General features: G+C 38.7%; 1 protein-coding gene across 4 annotated transcripts in view; it reads left to right on the forward strand.

Annotated features, from left to right (window-relative positions):
- Positions 1–2,999: 2,999 nt before the first annotated feature.
- The window catches only part of NYAP2 (neuronal tyrosine-phosphorylated phosphoinositide-3-kinase adaptor 2), a 130,245-nt gene continuing 112,281 nt past the window's right edge, over positions 3,000–20,963 (forward strand). The window contains exons 1-3 of one of the 4 annotated variants that reach the window (XM_015871427.2): positions 3,000–3,066; positions 3,756–4,283; positions 11,052–11,294. In XM_015871427.2, the coding sequence (XP_015726913.1) occupies positions 11,089–11,294 (206 nt within the window). In that variant the 5' untranslated portion in view covers positions 3,000–3,066; positions 3,756–4,283; positions 11,052–11,088. Of the gene's footprint in view, positions 3,067–3,233; positions 3,495–3,755; positions 4,284–11,051; positions 11,295–15,729; positions 15,841–20,963 lie in introns of those variants that run through there. The other 3 variants (XM_015871426.2, XM_015871429.2, XM_015871428.2) reach the window with 3 other exon arrangements.

The following is a 20,963-nucleotide window of genomic DNA, read 5'->3' on the forward strand; positions in this document are numbered from 1 at the left end:
AAAAGGTCAAGGATAGTAGCAGGACAAGGCTTAGGTCACATGATGTGCCCAGAAGTTAGGAAGACGAGGAATCCATATTACAAGGGGCACAGTGAGGCAGACTAGAAGCATGAGAAACTGAGAACCAGCATTAAGTTCACAAGAAACAGGAAGAAGTAACAGAAGGCAAGGAGACAGAGTAAAGGAGAAAGAAGCCAGCCAAAGTTAACTTAACTTGTCCAGGAAACATGCTAGACAGTCAAAATCAGCATATTTGTGGCCTCATTTGTAAGTGTGGGTGAACTGCCAACCCTTAGATTTCCCTAAGCTGGATTTGGTTTGGTAAGATTTTACTCTTGGCAAAAGTGGCTGATATAACTCTCTCACTTGGTCACTACGTTGAAAGGTCTTGTTCTTGATCCTCTCATTCACTGGGATGCAGAGTTTGGAGGCAAGAATTTGTGCCATATCTGAGCAAATATTATAGCTAGATGTAAGAAATGTTGGGGTTTAATTCTTATAAAGTCTCCATTTCTAGTTCTATATTTTTATTCCAGTCTGTTAAGCAGTCACTAGTCACGAAACTCTTCATCTGTGGCCTGGAGGTCATATATAGAAATTTGTAATAGGACAGCCCCTCCCTGCAGACACCTCAGATGGCTTTGGAAGGTTGTTCATTCAAGGTGAAGGCATCTGCTAATAATTACATAAATGTAATTTAAATAACTACATGAGGATCTTGACTCTAAGTCAGGCATACCTAGGTTAAGACCTGGAGACCATGGGTTTTTCTCTTTGCAGAGAGCCTTCTTTCATTTACCAGCTAAGCAGAACTTGAGTCAAGTGCACCAAACTCTGTAATCCATTTGTCTACAAGTTTCTTCCCTTACTTCAGGGACAGGTGGACTGTTTTTCTCAGACACAAAGTGTTCAGGTAGCTTCTTAAATTGAACATTCTCTTTCTCTTGAAAGCCCTTTGTCTCTGCCTGCAGTCTTCAGGCCTTGCAAATCCTCTCTGCTCTGAGTCTGAAAAGGCTCGTCATCCTCTTGGCTAAGAAGTCTCCCTCTGAGGTCGGCCTCCTTCCTGTTGCATAGCTGTGCTTCCAGACTACTTGCCACAGCCATTTGCCTGGCCTCATTGTGTCCTGCAACTATTGTAAGTCTGAGCAGACTTTTCTTCCTCTTTTCTCAGTGTGCAAATGCAACCAGAGGTCATGTGACATCTCCCTCTCACTTATATATGTGAGTGTCTGTGTACATACACAAATCAGATCATTTCATCTATCTCCTTTGTAAGGAAGCAATCCATGCAGAAAATCCTGTGATTGATTATGTAGGTGCTTTTTATTTTCCTGGGCTGATTGTTATATTCCTCCAGTGCAATTCCCACGCTGTTACTGGAGGGAAAATTGAATATTTTCTTCTAGAGCTGATGGAGCCATGATCCCTGTGAACACTGGTGCAATGATAAGACATGAGAAGTGCCAAAAGGTGCAATAATGTGTCTGGAAGATGATTACTTCTGGGTTAGTTCAATTACTGGGATTAATCATGCAGTGAAAACATAGCCGAAAGCAAAGGTACATTGGAAAAAGAGGCTGCTAGCTGTATTTCCAAGTCAGTGTTAGAAACCCTTCTGATTTCTGTTCCCCTTGTGGCTGAGTTAGAGCTACCCATGAAGTCGTTTATGGAGATGCCCATTACCTGGCTGTTTCATGCTTGTGGATTAAAATTTGTAGTTCTTCAAATTACTTGTGAAATTGTAATGATTTTGCAGAGATCTTTGTTAAAGTAGCATGGAAAGGAATTGCATTAGACTTGGTGCATGACTTAGGGCAGATAGTGGAGGTCTGAAGTCTGGAGAAACATGGGAAATAAAAGGCTACTACATGACAGGAATCTCAAATTGACAAAAATGAAGGGATTCCCCAATTACAGCAAAGCCACAGATCTTCCTCTCAAAGTATCCTTCAAGGAGAAAAAATCAGAAGCAGAGCTGAAGGCTTGCCCCTAGGCTAGGAAAGATTTCTCTCAGGACTAACTTCAGTTCTTCTACATTGCAGTTACTTCCTTTCCAGATCTTTTTTTCCTGACCAAAAGAACAGCATTCTGTAATTTCAGACCCTTTTCTCTTGTCTTTTTAACTTTTCTTAAAGCATCCTTTTAAAATGTTCTTTTGAACGTGTTACGTGGCCGTACAGTGCCCGCCCTGTTCCATAGGGCTGAAAGTGAGGTGCAGGAAATGGTAGGAGTTTGCTCTTGCAGTGAACTTTCCTCAGGCTATGGTTCAATATTAGTGTTGACCAATGCTGCAGGAAGAAGGTGACCAAGTTTAGCACCATGTTGGGTGGCTAACTTCAGTACTCCTGGATGGGATGTAATATTGATATTCTAGTTTGGGGCTAGTAAATCTGCAGGAAATGCTCTTGCTAACCTATAGTATGTAATTTTTAACACTTCTTTTCACGTGAATATGCATTTATGTTGAAAGGACTGTATTTTGTGAGCCTGATTTCTAATATTGTAATAAAAGTTTTCACTTTAGAAATCAATTCATTTGAATCGAGATTTATGCAAGAGAAATATGCCTGTAACTTGAGAAGGAGACGGAACAAAATGAAACAGGGTGTGCACATCCAGACAGCTCCCTTTTTCTGGCTTTTATGCAGGGAGTTAATGCTTTTGCTTTGTGTACATGCTGTGGGTTTAGGGGTGAGAAAGCAAAACTGCATGTATTCTGAAAGGAGGAGCTGTAACACAGATTTCCAGTTCAGAAAAAAGGGAATGTTTTCCTCCAAAGCACTGAGCTTACAAATTTTCGATGAGCATAAAACTGCGTAGCTTCATCCTGGATGCTTTTCAAACAAAATACTTCATTCCAGAGTGTACATCTTTTATCAGCATAAGCAAAGCAGTGTAAATGTCACGCTCATTCTGTCCGAGGAGCGTAGTTTTGTTCTCATGCAATGGGAGCAGGTGGTGGGAGGTTGTTTTGGTGAGGTTAAGAAGCTCCTCCCCTCCTTCCCCAAGCAGCAGCCTAATCTGCGTCAGCAGTAATTGTGCGCCTTGCACTGCTTTTCAGTGAGGGTGAGTGCAAAAGATACATCAATATGAGGTATCAAACTGAGGCTCAGATGGTCCTTTTTAAGTGGCCGCTCATTTCCTTGAGCCATATCATGGGCTAAAGGTTAACACATTCTTGGTGGAAGAATAATTTCTTTTTTTGGGGAAGGGGAAAGGAGGGGGAGGGAGGGGGAGGGGTGTTGCTTCATATTCTTTCCTCCCTATAGACTAAACGCTACAGTGCTGTTCACGCAGATCTTTTTCCCACCGGATTACTTGCTAATCAGCCTCCAGTGCGGCGGAGATAAGGCCGCTGCCCAGAGGAGCTCGGCCCCGCGATGGGCCCGGCGCGGCGGAGCTGTCCGAGGTGCTAGCAATGCCGGCTGCGCGGGGCGGCTCGGCAGCCGGATTGCAGCCGCCGCGGAGCCCCGCAGTCCTGCTCGCACCCGAAGGTAGGCTTGCTCTTTGTTTGAGAATCCCTGATTAATCAACAGCAGCATCAACAGACTGAGGCAGCTGGAGAGAGCAAGCCTGCCTGTAGTCACGGGGGGGAGAGAGAGAGAGAGAAAGAGAGAGACGATGCCACAAGCTAGACTGCTTCAGACCTTCTATATCTAAGTGGCAATGAGAGCGTGAGCGTCTTTCCCGCTGCAAGAAGCCATTTGGATAGGATATTTTCCACTCCTTATGTTCATTTCTTTTTGTCTCCACAGAACATATTCAAATGAGGCACCTTAGCAGTCTCTGTCTTACTGCATATGATGGTGCTGTAATCTTCTGTGTTATGAAGTGGGTAAAAATCATCCAGTTTCTTCTCTGCTGGACCTCAAAGCAGGGTGTTGTTTCTGCCCTCCTATTATCTGTACCCTCTCTTCTCTGAATGTGGATTTAAAGAAGCAAGCACCTGTCCTTCTCTTGCCTTTTTTTTTTTTTTTTTTTTTTTTTTTTAAGCCAAACTTTACATGCCATTTTAATCATATGTTAAGAAGATCTGTAATGTAATGCTGACTTACAGTGATGCCGAATTCTACAATCTGGGCAATTTTGCTGACGAGATTTAATGCACTTTAACTGAAGAAAAAAAAAATAAAATAAAAACACTCAGCCTAACTGCAAATCTGTTTCTTATGGTGCTGAAATATCCCTTCCAACTGCACTGAGATAACCACAGGAAAGGGCTTTTACAGCCAAAAGTCACCTTTGAATATTGCACTTAGTGGTCCTCGTGGACTTACATTTTGGTACGTACATGTTTTTTAAAATTCTGTTTCAAAAATGAGCATGCTAATAAAAATGAAAAAATAATTGTACTTACAAAATGAAATAATGAGTACTTGCAATATGTAATGATGAACTTGCATGTTATTTTAGAGAAGTATTAATCAAGCCATTGCTAAAGTAAAAGCTGAAGTCTATTTGACTGTTCTTGTGCTCTTCACATGTTGATTGTGCTTATAATAGAGATATTTTGCAGGTGGATTTTTTTGTTGTTGGTAAGAGGCGCTGTTAAATAATCAAAAGAATTCTCTGCTATTTTCTGATGAATTAACCAAAATAATTCCTATCATCTGTTAGTTACTTATCAAACCCACTGCATCTTTAATATTTTACAGCATCTTAGTATGATGCTGGTGGTAGTGAAATCTCCATTTCGTTTTCCTAAGGAAAAAAAATATATCCATCAGCAAGAAGCTCAGTCTTCTGAGTTCAAATGCTCTCCAGTTTGCGTATGGAATATGTGTGAATATGTCCCTCTGCATGCCTTTTTCTTCTTGTTCGTAAGTCTTCCTCATAATAGTGGGATGGCAAAATGTCATAATCGCACTTAAGTGCTGGCCATTCTGAATCTGGTTTTGTAATTGTCCAATGTCCATGTGCTTAAAAGGAAGCTTTATTTTCCTCCAGGGATAAAAGAGATAGAAGTATTGCCTTATTGCAAAGTAAAGTTCTTTACATTCTAGATTCATGGAGGAGTCATTGTTAGCTGAGACCTTTTTCCTTTTCAAAAAGACTAGCAATGGATCCAAAATTCAAAGCTCGAGATATTTTTTTTTATTTTATTTTATTTTATTTTATTTTTTTGTTCTTAAAACTGTAGGGAGAATAACTTTCCCCTGTTTAGGGTGTGTTGCTTGTAGAAATGGACTACTTCCTTAATACTATGCAATAGCATTCTCATTTTACTGAAGGAGCCACTTTTAACCTCTCTAAGTGAAGGGCTTAGCACTACTTAGCTTCAGTGATTTCACTCAGGTGCTAGAATTCATGCTGTGCAGTATAATAAGGATGAGGTAACCCTGTAACCCTGGTCAAAATACAGGGGTATATTTTGTCCTTCCTAGTGAATGCAGCATTTTGTTTTCTTTAAATGCATGCATTAAAAACTTGTCAAGTGATACATAGCAGGAAACTTGCAGACTATTTCAAAGGTCTCTATTTTCTGAGAGAGCTTAGTGCATCACTGAGTGAAAATAGTAATGCTGGATAATTATTAAAAACAAGCAGGGAATGCAGCTCTAAAAAGCATACCTTAGAAATTTGTCTCATGACATACAACTGTTTGGATATTTCAAAGCTCAGTTGGTGTAAGGCACAGTTATTATAAGAGACTGTTTAAAGAGTTCTGGAAAGCAGTCTCTAGTATGTTTTTCCATCACTGACTTTTTTTTTCTTCATTGCATTCTTCATATTCTTTGTATACCCGATGCCATTAGGTTCTTATTAGCACTGCTGTGGTCAGCAGCTTGTGAAAATTGGATATGGCTTGTCTACTTTGCTTTTAATGCCTTACAAGCAACTATAATGCAACAACACAAACTTGAGGGCTGAATGACCGATCCTCCTGGAAATATTACATTTAGTGGAGGAAATGACGGGTAATTTGAAAGTGAATTTGCATTCTCAGAGAGAGGTAGAGATTCTGGCAGAGAGATGGGCAGGACTGGAGAGGTGTGTAGGCTGCTTACAAATCAAGGGCTGGGCTCAGGACTTTAGGCAACCCCACTCTTATGTTACAGTGCTCTGTTCTTTTGTGTCAGAAGAACAACACAAAAAAAATTCCTTCTGGTTTAGGAAGAAGGCAATCAGTGCCTTTGTCATTACTTCAAAAAGCTCCTTCAGTTTAATGTCAGCATTGTCAATTTTCAATGCAGCACAGCTGCAGCTTATGGCTTTCATGCATGCTGAAAACCAACTGATATTTTGGAGATCTTCATGTGAATAAGAGGAAAAACCACATATCTGAATGCTACCATGTAGCACTGCTGTGTTATTGTAATATTAGGTCAATTGCTTCTTGTATTATGAATTCATTATCTTTGCTCACTGATCACGTGAAGAGGGCTTGCTTTTGGTTTTGACCAAGAAGCTGTATGTTTGATATCAGAGCTCATAGTTACATTAAAAGTAAGGTATGTAACAGTCTTGTAAAGCACTGCTCTTTATTCTTTCATAGAATTGGCATCTGGTTCATTTAAAAAGAAAAAAAAATAATTAAAAAAAATCTTGAATTCACTTATGTAAACATTTCTAGGCGAAACCAGTAGTGAGTTTCTTTGCTCTTGCTAGAAAGCCAGATGTACTGGCTGGGTGGGGGAACCCACAAAAATCTTGCTTGCTTTACTCCAGCTGATTGCACAGGAAAGACAGCTGCAAAGCAGCACAGAGCAGCTTGCAATGTCTGATTTGGAAGGAGGAAAGTGGCGGTACTTTGACTTTGAGGACTTCTACCTTCCTGAATAACAGAAAAAGATTATATTGCCAGAGACTTCTTCTGGTTGGTTAAGTCCCAGTATCTTTCCCAGAGTGGCTATACTTGCTATAAAACTTGATTACAAAACATTTGATGTTTTAAGTCATCTGTGTTATTTTTAATAAACATGATGGCATTGAAAGAACCATTACACAATGATGTAATAAATGTAGGATTATTCAGTGTGGGATTATCCAGTCACCTGGCATTTACTTGTTAGAACATGCCTAGAGTTCCCATGATTGTAGAAGCCCTAGTAAATAACTTAGAACACAAAGATTAAGCTACAGGTGGAGGTGTGTGAAACTCCATTTGTGGACAGCTGGAGAGTCAGGTGACAATGAGCATGACTACTTTTTCTCACTGAGGTTTCACAAAGTGTTAGCACAGTCTTTAAGTGGTGAATGTGTTGGAGAACTCTTTATGTGTGTCCCTGCATTCAGGAGAATTTCAAATAGTGTTCATTGTTCACTGAACGCTTGCAACAAACTTCCTTCTGTGAATTTCTGTTGACTTCTCAGTATGTTGACTTCAGAGCTGAAATCACAGCTTTTCATCCTCTGCAGTATCATCTCCTCCTGATTCTTCAGAATTTCCCAAGCAGAGCAACTCCCAGTTATAATTTTCCAGCATATATTTGTTCCAGTAATCAAAACGGACTAAAACCAATTTGACTGCAAATACAGAGGTGACCCTGCATGATCCTTGTAACTAATTACTAAAATATCTGACTGCAGTGTGCATATTAGGGTTACCAAAATGGTGGTGCCTCACCTACGGCTCACATTACATATTTAACAACTTCTATTTGCATATTTTTAATCAAATATAAATGTACTCAGAACATTTGCTTGTACTTGTATCTGCCCTGACAGATGGTTAGGAATTGCTCACTGCCTGAGTACAGCAGCAAGCAGAACCTTTGATCAGGAGTTGATCAGTGCTGCTTGCAATCAGCATTTCCTGAGCAGGGTGGCAAACCAATGATGCATGTGACTTGATAGGCCACATGTTTTGATTGTAATGTATTGCAGTTAGAAAGCAAACTTACTGGGGTGAGTGGCACTCTGATGTGGCACTGCTACCAGTAGAGGAAAAACAAAATAAATTGATCAGAGTGTGCTATGTAAGGAATACTAATATTTTTTAAATGTTTATGGTAATTAGTCAAGCTTTTTGTCCCAGCTGTTTGCAATTTTATTCCCTCTTTAAGCACTGCATACGCAACCTTCAGATAGTAAATGCAATGAGGTTATAAAATGCCCTGTGTGGGGGATGTATGCAGTTTTTGTTTCAGAAAATGCTTGCTACTGGTATAGATGCTTTTCACAGTTGAATCACCTCAAGTATTTGAACCCTCTCAGCATCCCAGGACAGGTCCTTCAGGAGTGCCTTGAGATGAATTTAGTGTCACGAGCATGCAGGCATTGCCTGTTGCAAGAGTGGTTCAATAGCTGCAGTTATGCTCTGCAGTTTTGCAGGTTTGGACTCCCTATTTGTCCCCATGGGGCAAAGAATACATCACAATCTATTTATTAAATATCATGCAGATTTTTGGCATTCTGCATGAATTTTGCAATAGTTGTTACACAGATGAACAAATATTTTCTATACTATATTCACTGACCAGAAACTTGTTTGTTTTAAACAATTTCAAATTAGAATGACCTTGGTATTAATGTTCTTCTATATAAATGCACTTAGAATAAAAGAAGATTAGGTATATCCTCAAGTGTCATTCATTCTAGACTTCTCAAGAAAAGGAGAAGCATGGAAGAAAAAGGAAAAAAAGGCAGTCATGTAAAAGAGGATGTAAAGTAGAAGTTCTTGGTTTTTTAGTAAGGTGGATCTGACCTGTGTTTACTAAAGGCCCTGAAGTTATCTTCAGGATAAAATTTCATACTATATTTCAGGTGTAAAATCTAGTATTTAGAGAAACCAATTGCAAAATTACCATTACGGTCACTACAGTGGGATTTCTATTTTACAGTTTTATCTGAATGTTATTCGGTGTATAACCCATGAAGAATCTGTACCTTACTAGAAGTGAAAATGGAAAATTAATAAAAATAAAGGTGTACTGAAGAAATGGCCTAGAGTTCAACCATGAAGATAAGGTACCATTTGAGAAGTATGGAGGCTATGGAGTTATAGCCACAAGTGTTGTTTTTAATCAGGCAGGCCTCATTGCCCAGGTAGTGACTCTAGTGCCTGGAATTATTTTCTAGATCAGAAAGTTTAAGAACTGGTCTGAAAAGATGTCTACTCAAGCATGACTGGCATTGGTTTAATCTGTTTAGTTTATTGTAATGTCAGCTTCCCAATTCACTCCTTTGTAGATACTGGGCAATGTACAGTGAACATGTATGATGGCTTGATGTGTATTTCAACCCAAAGGAATTCTAGCCACGTCCAGTGTGAGAGCTGTGTGAAATAGCATACATTCACATTTGGATGGTGCTAAGACCTCTTCCCTGATTTTACCCTGCAGGGATTAGTTGAAGATACATATACCCTTGCCTGGAAGTACATTAAGTTCAATCTGATGACCCTGATCATCAGTCTTGTGCTTGTGTGAAGGCCCAGATGATAGAAGAGATTGTCCTGGGAGGCAGAGGAGATGATAGTAACAGACCCTTCTCATCCTCTGAATCCTCATGGTTTTAACACTTAGCACTGAACAGAAACAATTTGGATATAGAAAAGTGGAAAACAAGGGAAGTAATTTGCTTGTGTTCACATTAATCAGTAACTGTCTAAAATTAGCTTTTTGCCATTGCCACTTCAAATAATTAAAAATATGGAGAAAAGAGTGGAAATGTTTCCCTACCATTCATATGCCCTGCAGGCTGCTTACATTGTGGATGTAAGAACATTTTGTTCTCATGTTCAGGGCTGTTTCTGAAGGCCGGCAGTGATTGTAGCTAGAATCTTACAGAGCCTATCCTGATCAGAATTTTGCCTAACCATCCATGTGATAAATGTTACAAGTATTCTAAGAAATGAAGAAGGAAATTTGATGCTTGATACGCAAGGTCTCTGCCCTTAAAAACAGTGTGCAGACAGGTTACTCATTGCATATTGAATAAGATCACTTAGAGTTGCAGTGCTGGCATAGTTCTCAGGCATATTCCGAGAAGTCACACCATCTTTTTTGCAGAAGGGAGGGATGCAAAGAGCAGGCGTGCCTTGGAGAGCTGCATTCAGCTGCCCAGACTACTGTTGTGTCACTCAAACACTGAATCAAGCCTGCTTCTGTAAAGTGCTACCCCCCCCACCCCCACCCCCCCTTGGTGTGCAGGGACATTGCCATTCAAGATCCAAATGTCTCAGTACTTTAAAGCAGGAAAGCACAACAAGATCGTATATTTCTGCTTTTTAACATTCTGCTTTACTGACATAACAATACCTTAATCCAGTTACATGGAATTCACCTGGACAATATGTTTCTTTTAATTTTACCTTGCCTTTAGCCATCTGTAGTATTTACTGATGTTTGTACTCTGGGGGTTCTTATGACTCCCAGGATGTCTGCTGGGAGAGCTTTTGAGAGGTTTTAGGCTGTCTGCCATAGAGGCAGGAGTGAGCTGGGGATCCAAGCGTGTCTGCTCCATGCTGCTTGACTGGGGGTGCTGTGAATCAGTATATGTCACACCTGTAGAGGAAATACTCATGGAAGCTTGAAGAATTCAAATGCTTCACATGTCTGAAGGTCCCAGTAGAGCTGAGTTTTCATGTCCATTCTTGGAGTTCAAGCTAATAAGGTGCTGAGGAGCAGATGACCCAGGGGCTTTTCTTTCCATGCTATTAAGATATATAGGAAACAATACTTATTTCTATGTTTTGAACCATTATTTTTGAACCAAAATTATTACTATTCTTTTTTATTCTAAAACATGGAACAGTATTTTCCTCCTTCGTTTTTTTTTTTGTTTTGTTTTGTTTTGTTTTGTTTTGTTTTTTTAATATCCTGCAGAATAGGAATGTTATCTGATGATCTGCTTTGGAAAGGCTTTACCTAAATTGTAAAAAGGACCCATTGTCATTGGAAGCCTTTTCAATTCAAACCGAGATTCAGGGAAGGAAACATTCTGTATAGTTCTGTGTTCACATTTGCTTTGTTTATTATTCTTTAGACAGAAGAAAGTGTAAAAGTTCTCTTACAGAGATGTCAATTACAACTGATACAATCTCACTGTCATAAACCATTAGTTTTTTTCCCACTGATTAAGGTACTATGTGTTTTTTCATCCCGCAGGAAATATTACTTTCCTTTGTTCATTATCTCCTGCAAGATGATGAGTTCTAATAAGGAGGAGGTCACTTTGGGCGCTTTTCTCCAGTATATTGAAGATATGGGGATGAAGGCCTATGATGGCTTGGTTATACAGAATGCATCAGACATTGCTCGAGAGAATGATCGCATGAGGAATGAAACAAACCTGGCTTACTTGAAAGAAAAGAGCGAAAAACGCCGAAAACAAGAAGAAGCAATAAAACGGTAAATATTTTGATAAAAATATTAGTGGTCTGGCAGAGTTAATGAACAGCAAAACGTTCATAATGTCAGCAATTGTAAAAATGTGTAGATGAGTTGACTTCCAGCTGCTTCCTGGTAAAAGCAGTATAGCCCATTGGCGAGTTTCAGGCTGCTGATGCATATTTATTGTATTGCGTAGAGGCAGTGTTGAATGGTCCTCCTCAATAGAAGAGAGTATTCCCACCAAAATGTATTGGTTTGGAGCACGTGTGGCATCGTCGCAGGTGTGATTTGTCACAGGAAATTTAGGTATTTGGAACAGAAGGACAATGTCTACTTTGTTCAAGGATGTACCATTGCAAGATAAGGCAGCTTCGCAGATGAGAACAGATTCTCTTTGGGTTGATATTTCAAATATGATAAATTTTCAAAGCTCTCTAACTGCTCTCTAAAAACAAATCTTTCATGTTATGTATGATTTCCTCACCCTTCTATGCTTTCTGAAGTAATAAAAATAAGAATAATGCAATACTTTTAAAAGAAAATGGATATTGCACCTGTGGGCACAACCCTATAATGGCTTTTCTTGAATAATTCAATTGATTTTAATAGACAGCTAATGAGAGGAGCACTCACGTGACCCGGTGTCTTGTGCCAGTGGATAGCAACAAAATCTGCAGCTTTTTAAACATGAAAAAAGGGGTCAGTGTGATGAATATATATCTCTATATAGAGATACCTGTATATGAAGTCGTATGTATATGTGTAAGTGCACATATGCATAAAAATTTGAGCTATCTTGAGGAAATAGACAAATTGTTTGATAAAGATGCATCATCCATATATACACTAAACTTTTATATGCAAATGAATGGCTTGTGCTCAAACTGATAGGAGGTCCTTTGAATTTTTCCCCCCAGTGTGAATCTTCCATATTTCAGTTCAAATGATTAATTTTATGCCATATCTTGGGTACTGTACATGCAGGTATAACAGACATGCTGTGCTGTGAACACTATCAATGCCTCAGTAGTCTGGTAATTTTGATGGAATGTTTGAAAGAGAAAATCACATACAGTTTGATGGGGGAAGGAGAAGGACCGCAAGGCAAAATTGTGGCTGCTTTACATTCCAGGATGTAGAATTTTCTGGATTTTCACTATTTTGGATTCTGTAGAGAACATAAGACTAAAGTGTAATTAAAGTGAATAATGAGAGCTAATGCAATGTTTATATTGGTGTCTTCGGGATTAGTTATCTTGTCACTTCCTTCTGGGTGATGTTTAGAGGGATTCAAACTATTAAAGAGTCAAAGGGATAGGTAGCTTGAAGCGGGAGCTGTGCTAAGCATTACTTAATGAGGAAAAGCATTTTTCTTTGCAGCAAATTAATGTAGCTGTTTTTTTGGTTGGCTTTTTGTTTTGATCTATGCGGGTTTTATATATTTTGTACAATTCTTGCTATTCTTGTTTTGTGTTCCTGGGAGCAAGGACTGGAATGTTTGTGTTAAATATGAGTGCCTTTAGCAGATAAAACAAAACTGTTTATATCAACTTCCTTCTCTGTCTTTTGACTACTACACTGTTACATAAATTGTAGAATTTCCAAGAGGAAAAAGTAGGGTCTGCTGGAATGGGGATTTGAGATGCAGTTACATGAAGCAGAGGAAAAATCTGAATTTCTCCCCTGTAAAATAAAAGTGTTTGCTGTCAATAAGCTGGTGTTTTAAAGCAGTGAGATGAAGAGCACCTTCTCCTTATAAATAGTTGGCTCTTCTCCACTGAAGAAAATAAATTCCAATTAAAATTTCAAATATTTTGGATGTTATTGAAATGTCACTTCTCAATTAATTTATAATTGCTGGAAGAATAAGTTCCCTGGTCCTTATGGTGGTAACTTCATTTGATAAGGTAAAACAGTGTGTGCAGATTTATTTAGTTTGGACCTATCTGGTTCTCTTTCTTCCTGTAGCTAAGCTTCTCTATACCTAATTTGAATGGTGGTGCCAATATTTCCTAAACTGTGGTTGTTTTATGTGTTGCTATTTTTTAGTTTTTTGTTTTTGTTGATGATTTAGGCCAAATCTTGAAATTTCTTGGTCATGTTGAATTGAAATTCTTGAGAACAAAGCTCTGCTCCCCAGAGAACATGTCAGGAAATAAGGAAGATTCCCAACAATACCATGGGTTTTTCTGAGGAACAGCATGTGTGTGTATACATATGTGAGACTTGGAGGCACCAGCAATTCTTGTCTGTAGCACTCTTCTGTGGGAAGCCATGTTTGTGGTGGTACTCTCCACTCCCTTCCCTCTTGGCTTATCTCAGTATTGAGTTATAAGGCAATACCCTTCTAAGAAAACAAGTAAGAAATCACCCTAGGAAATGTCAGTAAATGTCTTTTTTATCCTTTTCCTGTCTATTCCCTGTGTGAACTTGGGTAGGAGAACTCAACTCTTGATTAGTAAAAACAAAAAGCAGTAACAAATCCAGGAAAAACATCTGATTTGACTAAGGAACAACGATGTCATAATGTCACTTAGGCTGATGGCAGTCAAGTCTGCTCCCTGTAGCAACCTCCACAGGTTCATCCAAGACCCCATCTATTGAAAAACAGCAATCAAAAAAGGTAAAGTAGGATTATTGTTTACTTCTTTGTTCTGTAATATTTCCCTATGTTTTAACCTCATCTTGGTGGGTATTTATATTCTCCCTGATTCCTGATAGTGTGTCCTAGATAGCAGTTAGTGCACATGTGCAGTGATAACTGTGCTAACAGTCCAGAGACTACCAACAACCAGAAACGATCTCTGTAGCAACCAGGGGCATCCTCTGGGACTAACAGTGGGTAGACTTTGAACAGGGGTGGAGGGTGTCTAGCAAACACAGAATAAAGAAATTGCCTGAATGAAAATAAAGCAGCTGAAAGTCTTTGGCACCTACTGAAAATTGCATTAGTCTGATTATTTAATTTTTGATAAGCTATTCAATTTCATTGTTCAGAGGCTCTTTGTGAAGTAGGATATTCATGTAAATTAACAAATTAACAAGCACTTTATTTTCTAATACAGTGCTGGTATTCATGCAAACACTATTTTGAAGCAGCTGTTATTTACCTGAAACATGTGATAATCAATGCTGCATGACTTAAAAGTTCACTGCATTAGTTTCAGCAGTTTAGAAACAAGATCTGAAAAATGAACTTTAACAAAAAAATAATGTTATTTTATATTTTGCATCACTGAGAATATGTTGTGCTGTGCTTCTTCAGTAGCATTGATGCACCTTGAGTGTGATTGCTGTTTCATTCTGTGTAGTTCTGATAGGTTAATTGTGGGGAAAAAATGTATGGATCTAATGTAAATTGAAGGGGATAAAGCATGCATTGTATTGGATTGTGAGGATGGTAGACAAGCAACTAGCCTTTGTCTGATCTTGCTGGGCTGAGTCAGCTGATCTGATCTGAATTTCTGACCTAATTTTAGTAGAGTACTTAGCGATCATGCAGAGAAAATAAGGTTAACGTGCTGATCAGTAGCTGAGAGTACGCCACAGTAAATGTTAGTATATGTATTTTACGCCTAATGTTTAGACCCTCTTTTGTTCTCCTTTTATTTGTCTGGTCTCACTGCTTCATTGTTGTCTGTTCAGGAATCCATGTCTAGACCAAAAGAACATACTGGTATATTGCCCACAAGCTTATAAATTGCAAATAAATTATGAAGCAACATTATTTGCACTAGGAATAAGTTGCAGTAATTTGAGATATGCACTTGCAATGATACAATATCTGCCATAGGCAGTGTTCCTGGGAACAGAAGATAGATTAGTCTCTGCTGTTCTGGGTGCCAGAGAATAGGTGAGTATTTTGACTTTATGTAGGTTACTGTGAGCAGTTGCTTTCTTACTCATCCATAATGAAATTGCATATATTTAGGTACATTACATTTGTTATATCGATGTCTTGTGTGGACACTTCATTGGTGGCTTTTAAAATAGTAGTAGGAAATAATGAACTGTAGCTCCTCCTCTTCTTCCTCTTTCACAGCTGGGACACACTGCATTAATTATAGGGAGTGGCTGGGGCTGCTCAGTATCATAGGAGATGTATGCTTTGAAAGTTTGTCTTTTAGTTTTTAGGCATCATTTAAGCTACTGTTTCTATCAGGAATGTTGTCGTTTTGATTTGTAGTGTTTCAAAGATGTGAATGATGTGTAAAGCTGATGGTGTCAGTAGGCATTGCACTTCTAACTGCCAACTCCTGGGCTTTGCCACCAAAGCATTTATTTCTGCTTCTAATAGTTTGCCCTATTCTAGCTTATTCTTAGCACCTAAATGGCTCTGCACACAGCCTTGTTTCTGCTTGTTGTGGGTAGTATCCAGACAGATGCTGTGGAGAGGAGGAGCTTTTAGGAGCACTGTTTTGTGCTAAAGCTAGCAGAAATGGGCCAGCCAGCCAGTAGCAGAGTTAAGCTCATGTAATGAAGATGGGATTGTAATGAACAGCTGTCATCCTAACCTCTCCTTCCTATGGCAAAACAAATAACGAAGACTGACCCATCAACAAAAGTAAGATATTTTTCTCTTGCTGTTTTCTCTCTCTTTTTTTTTTTCCTTCTTTTTTTTAGGATGGTGGAGGCAGTTAAGATCAGATATTATCCATCTGTAGTTTTGAATAGTTTCTGTCCTTAGGTTCCTTCATAAACAAGACATAAGATATGTGCCCTTTGGCTAGAAGTTAAGTTTTAAGTGTGGGTGACAGCAAGCAAGTATAAATATATTTCTGAGTATGGGATTATTCACTGCCAAAAGATCTGTTCAGCTGAGAAAATGTGTGTAATCTTAGGGTATTTCTAAGCGTCTCTACCAAAAGGCTGCAATCAGAATAAAAATAACCTAAGGAAAATAATGTCATAACAAACTTACTGTTTACAATCACGTTAATTTCAAAAATGTATTGAATTCAGAAAAATACTTTGGGTGAGAAATGCTTAAAATACTGATTTATTATTATTTTTTTCTCTGAACATTTGCCGGTAGTTGAAATTTTGCTTTGTGAAGTAGACATTTCTGTGTTGGGAATTAATGCTTTCAGCCAGACCCCAAGGGAAGATATGGATGAAGTCAATAAGTATTTTCTGATTGTTGTGAGCGATTCATTTAAAATATCTGCAAACATGTCACTGAGATGTTACAAGTTACCAGCTTATGAACCTGTTGGTATTGGTTTGATGTGTTGGTGTGGAGTTTTCTGGGGGAAGGGAGTGGTAAATTTTTTGTTTGCTTTGTTTTTAATTAAGATTTCCTCCATGAATGTAGCTTTTGGATATGAGGTCAGTAGTGCGTGCTTTCTTAATCATATGATTTGGGTTATTGGTTTATGTATGTAGCAGTACTTCTGTTTTCTTCTTCCTCCTTGACATATTGCATGCTGATTTTGTCTTGGATTAAGTATTGCTGTGATAACACCTTTATGGATGAAGAGGCTGATGAGGTCTGAAAGAGACTAATTTTAGTATGTTTTCAAAACCTTTTTTCTTATTAAAATGATAGTCTGTTTTGAAGTTGAGTTGATGTAGAAAGGGGTAGGATTGACTGTTTTTTCATCAAGAGTACACAGAATGGTTGTGCAGTCAGTGACCTCCAAATGTATTTTTGTTGCCTCTATAAGTAAACAGATGTGAAGATCTAGCCAACAAATCCTCCCTTCCAAATGCTCGTGTCCATATGGCTGTCTGTATTATTGCCACAGAAAATAAAACAGCAGGCATAATGCAAACTGCATTTTATTACTGTTGCTGTTGTTCTGGGTAGTTTGATTTTAGGACAGCCATGCAACAAATGTCATTTAAAATGTAGCTTAAGTGGCTGATAGCCTGCTTGGTAGTCCCAAGCACAAAGAGAAATTATATATATGTATATATATAGTGATTGGTTTTGTATTTAAACTTTGATATTATTTTCAATAGATAATGATTTTAGGGCTTCTATATATGCCTTTTGGTGCTTTTCAGAGAAGTACAAGATCTGTTCCCCTTCATTTCATAAATTGCTGAAGCATATGCTGGTCCACTATGTACTATGTAAGTGGGCATCTTGTGGCTCCTGATTCGTTTGCTGTTTTTAATAGCATAGTTGAAAGCATAGAGTCACAGGGAGCCTAGAGGACTTACAGGTTACAGAGCCTTTTCCTAGTTAGAATCCAGTATAAGAGGCTGCATGCAATTGCTGTTCACAGGCTGTCTGGCCACTGGTGTAAAAGAGCAAACTGACCATGATCAAGCTCCATTGTGGTGGATGTTCGGACAGAACCTGCAACCTGTGTGCTTTCAGCAGCCTGAGTCACTACAGAGTAGATCTGGTGCACCCCTGGGAGATGGCTCTTTAGGTGCCATTGCTGGAAGATGCTGTGTGGTGTGTGGATCATAATGTACAGTTTAGGAACAACAGCCTGAATTATCTTTGTTTCTAGTTTCCTCACTATCACTGAAGTGTAATAAGGAGATACAATATGATTTCAGTTTTAACATGCAAGTTAAAATTGCCTGGTGTTGCCTCTTAACAAGCTGTCCTTAGGAAGGCAGAAATGTGTTTAGAATTGTTCAGTAGATGTACTTTGCAAGTTTTTGTTGTTCTGATGGTGCTGCTATTTCTCATCAGGGTTAATCATTTGCTTGGAAAGTGAATTTCAAATAAAATATGGAATTGCATAAAGGCAGAAAAAAAAGAAACCACAAATGCTGTTGTGTAGACTGTATTTTAGGGGGAAAAAAAAAAAAAAAAGGCAAGACCATTTTGAAGCATTCACAGGTCATCTTAGATTAATCAAGGTTGGACTTTATTAATGAAGAATTACATTTAGCACAACTGATGTCATGTAACACTAGCAAAGCCTAGCACAGGACTGTTGGCAAAACTGAAGCATTGATCTGTGCTAGATCATTCAGGGCTTCCAGTAACCATGACATACTCCAAGCTGCAATTCAGTGATACCCAACAAATGCTATTGTTAGCTGCGACCTGAATGATGAATTTGCTGATTCTTGAACTGATTCTTTTACAGAAGACACTCATAAGTGACCCATAAGCAGCAAAACTGCAGCGATCCACACTCCTAGGCATGCACAGAAGCACATTCATCCGCATGCATGTAGGATGTTATGCCACAGCTGTTTCTAATGAACACCTGTCAGACAACACAGAAGAACTGAGCATCAGTGCTAGCGTAAGAGTAACATGACTGATTCTTTCAGTACCTCCAGGAAAACCTATTTTTTAACAATAGCTGTTCATGAAGTTGAAGAAAAATATGTGCCTTCAGCAAAACAGCTCAGTCCTCTGCTCCTTACAGTGCCATAAATCACAGCTGCATTTTGCTGTTGTTAATGATAATACAGATTACTTCATACCCCACCCAGCTGGCAGGCATTTGTTGCCATTGCCTGTTCTCCTTCTCAGCACCCTTCTGACAGGATACACGTGCTTCTTATTTATTCATTCTCCTCCACATGAAAACAGAAACATGTTATGGTGCTTGACAATTTAATCCAAATCTTTTTTTTTTTTTTTTTTTTTTAAATCCTGAAGAAGAGAATAGTTGCCAAGTTATGTTAGATGTGTGGCTAAAATTCATATGAAAATAGGAATGTGCATGTGCACAGACTTCTGTGTGTTTGGATTGAAATGGGAAAAAGGGGAGATTCAGAGAAGAAGTAGATTGCAGAGACATTACTAGCTTTAGGTTTTATAATTGATTTCATACTCTACTTATTTCTCCCTTTTTGTTTTAATGTCTCTTGTAAGCCTAAGCGAAATCAATTAAAAAATATAATTTAAAAGTTTGGAAAGCATCCAGGACATGTAGTACTCAGCAACACCCACTAGTGTGAGTGATGGGGGCCAGGACCTGCTCAGCCCCGGGGACAGCCTCACTGGGCTCAGGCACTGCTGGGAGCCTGTAGATAGGACAAATGAGTTGTTTTGGTCCCACAAAGGGCAGTCGAAGTGGAATTGTTTCCTAGTTTGTTGTTACATGATACCCGGTGATCCTAAATGGAAATTAGATACCTCCGTAACTAAGACTGTGTGTGCACCAGGGCCCAAGTCAAAATGGAATCCAAGCAGTGATTAAGGGGAGAGCTGAAGAGTAAAGGGACTGTTTGCTTCTTTACCTATATTAGCACAGCACAGATTAAACTAAAGTGTATCTGTGGTGGTTGTGATGAATTACATCCAGCAGCACACTCCGAAAGCTGGACAGAGAAAAATGTTTCCAACAGACATGAGCAGATGCTTCTGGAACATGTCAAGATTGAAGGGCCTCAGCCAGCCAAAACCAACACAGAGATACTCCTGCCAATAAGTGTGTTATATGACAAAATTGTAATATTTTAAAAGATCAAAAATTAGAGTAACTGCAGGGCTTACTATAAATTAACAAAATTTACCTGTGTTTAATCCATTCCTCCTTTCAGTGGGTTATATAGGGCATATCTCACCAGTAGATCCTCTGCTAGCTGAGGGCACTTTAGTTATTAAGTTGAGATCACATGTTAGGAGCCATTAAGTGAATTGCTTTGTACAGCCTTTCCCTGAATGCTAGGGCAAATGCAGTATTTCATACCCTTAGCTAATTTCATGCTGTAATTTAATTTCTGAAACATACTTTTAATTGAATCTTTAAAGACAAAAGGAAACTGCTGAGTCCTTTAGTACTGAGGAGGAAAAAAAAAAAAAAGGATTGTTTAAAAATGTAGCCCATCTAGAGAATAATCTTCTATAATTAAATGTAAAGTTTGTTTTGCTTCCCTGCATGCAGCTGTGGAGAAGCAAATTCATGTTGTCTGCAGAAAGCTCAGGGCTGAAAGAGGTATTGGGGAGCACGAGAAGTTATGTAGTTTATTTTATGCCACAGCCTTGTAAATCTGACAGAGAAAATTGTGCAGCCTTCCACAGTGTGCAAGTCTGAATCAGGAAACAAAGAGAGGTTAATTAAAAAAATTAGACTGCTAACACCAAAATCACATTAGTAGGAGCTCTGCCTAGTGATCTCATTTCTCTAATTTCTGGTAATGAGATGAACTTGAGAGATATGGCAGCAATTTTGTAATAAACAAAAAACAGTTGCATGACAAAATTGGTTATTTGCATCTTGAATCCGCATCCAGTACTTCAGTGACTATAGTTTGATATTCATCTTCCATAAACAGGGATTGAAAATTGTTTCCCTGAAAATCTATGCACTATGTTATGCAATTTTGATATGAGGTAAACGGCTTGATTGTAACAGCAGTGATGTAGGTGTCCAATTTTATGCATATCAGATTAACAGTTAACATTAAATGCAATGCATTCTAATAGAGAGGAAATCCTGGAGCATCACTCTGTGGTCTAGTGTTTAGATTCCTTCAAACCCGCAAGTGATGTGCAGTGGAGATTTTCTCTTCTATTGCTATTGGAGAGAAGGATATGGTGTATGGTGTGTGGTGGAAGTGAGATGTGTGTGGGGTGTGAAGAATGGAAGGAGTGAGTAGCATGCAGTTAAAGAGAAGGATCTGAAATTAACCTTTGAAGCCCAAACTGTGTATCTCCTTAGAAAGGGAAAGAACCAAGCAATATCTTGTGCTCTGCATGGTGGGAAGATTCTGTGCTTCCTGGTGCCAGGAGGTAAAGATGTGAGTGGTGCTGTTGGA

Source organism: Coturnix japonica, chromosome 9 (assembly GCF_001577835.2).
Source record: "Coturnix japonica isolate 7356 chromosome 9, Coturnix japonica 2.1, whole genome shotgun sequence".
Lineage (NCBI taxonomy): Eukaryota > Metazoa > Chordata > Aves > Galliformes > Phasianidae > Coturnix > Coturnix japonica.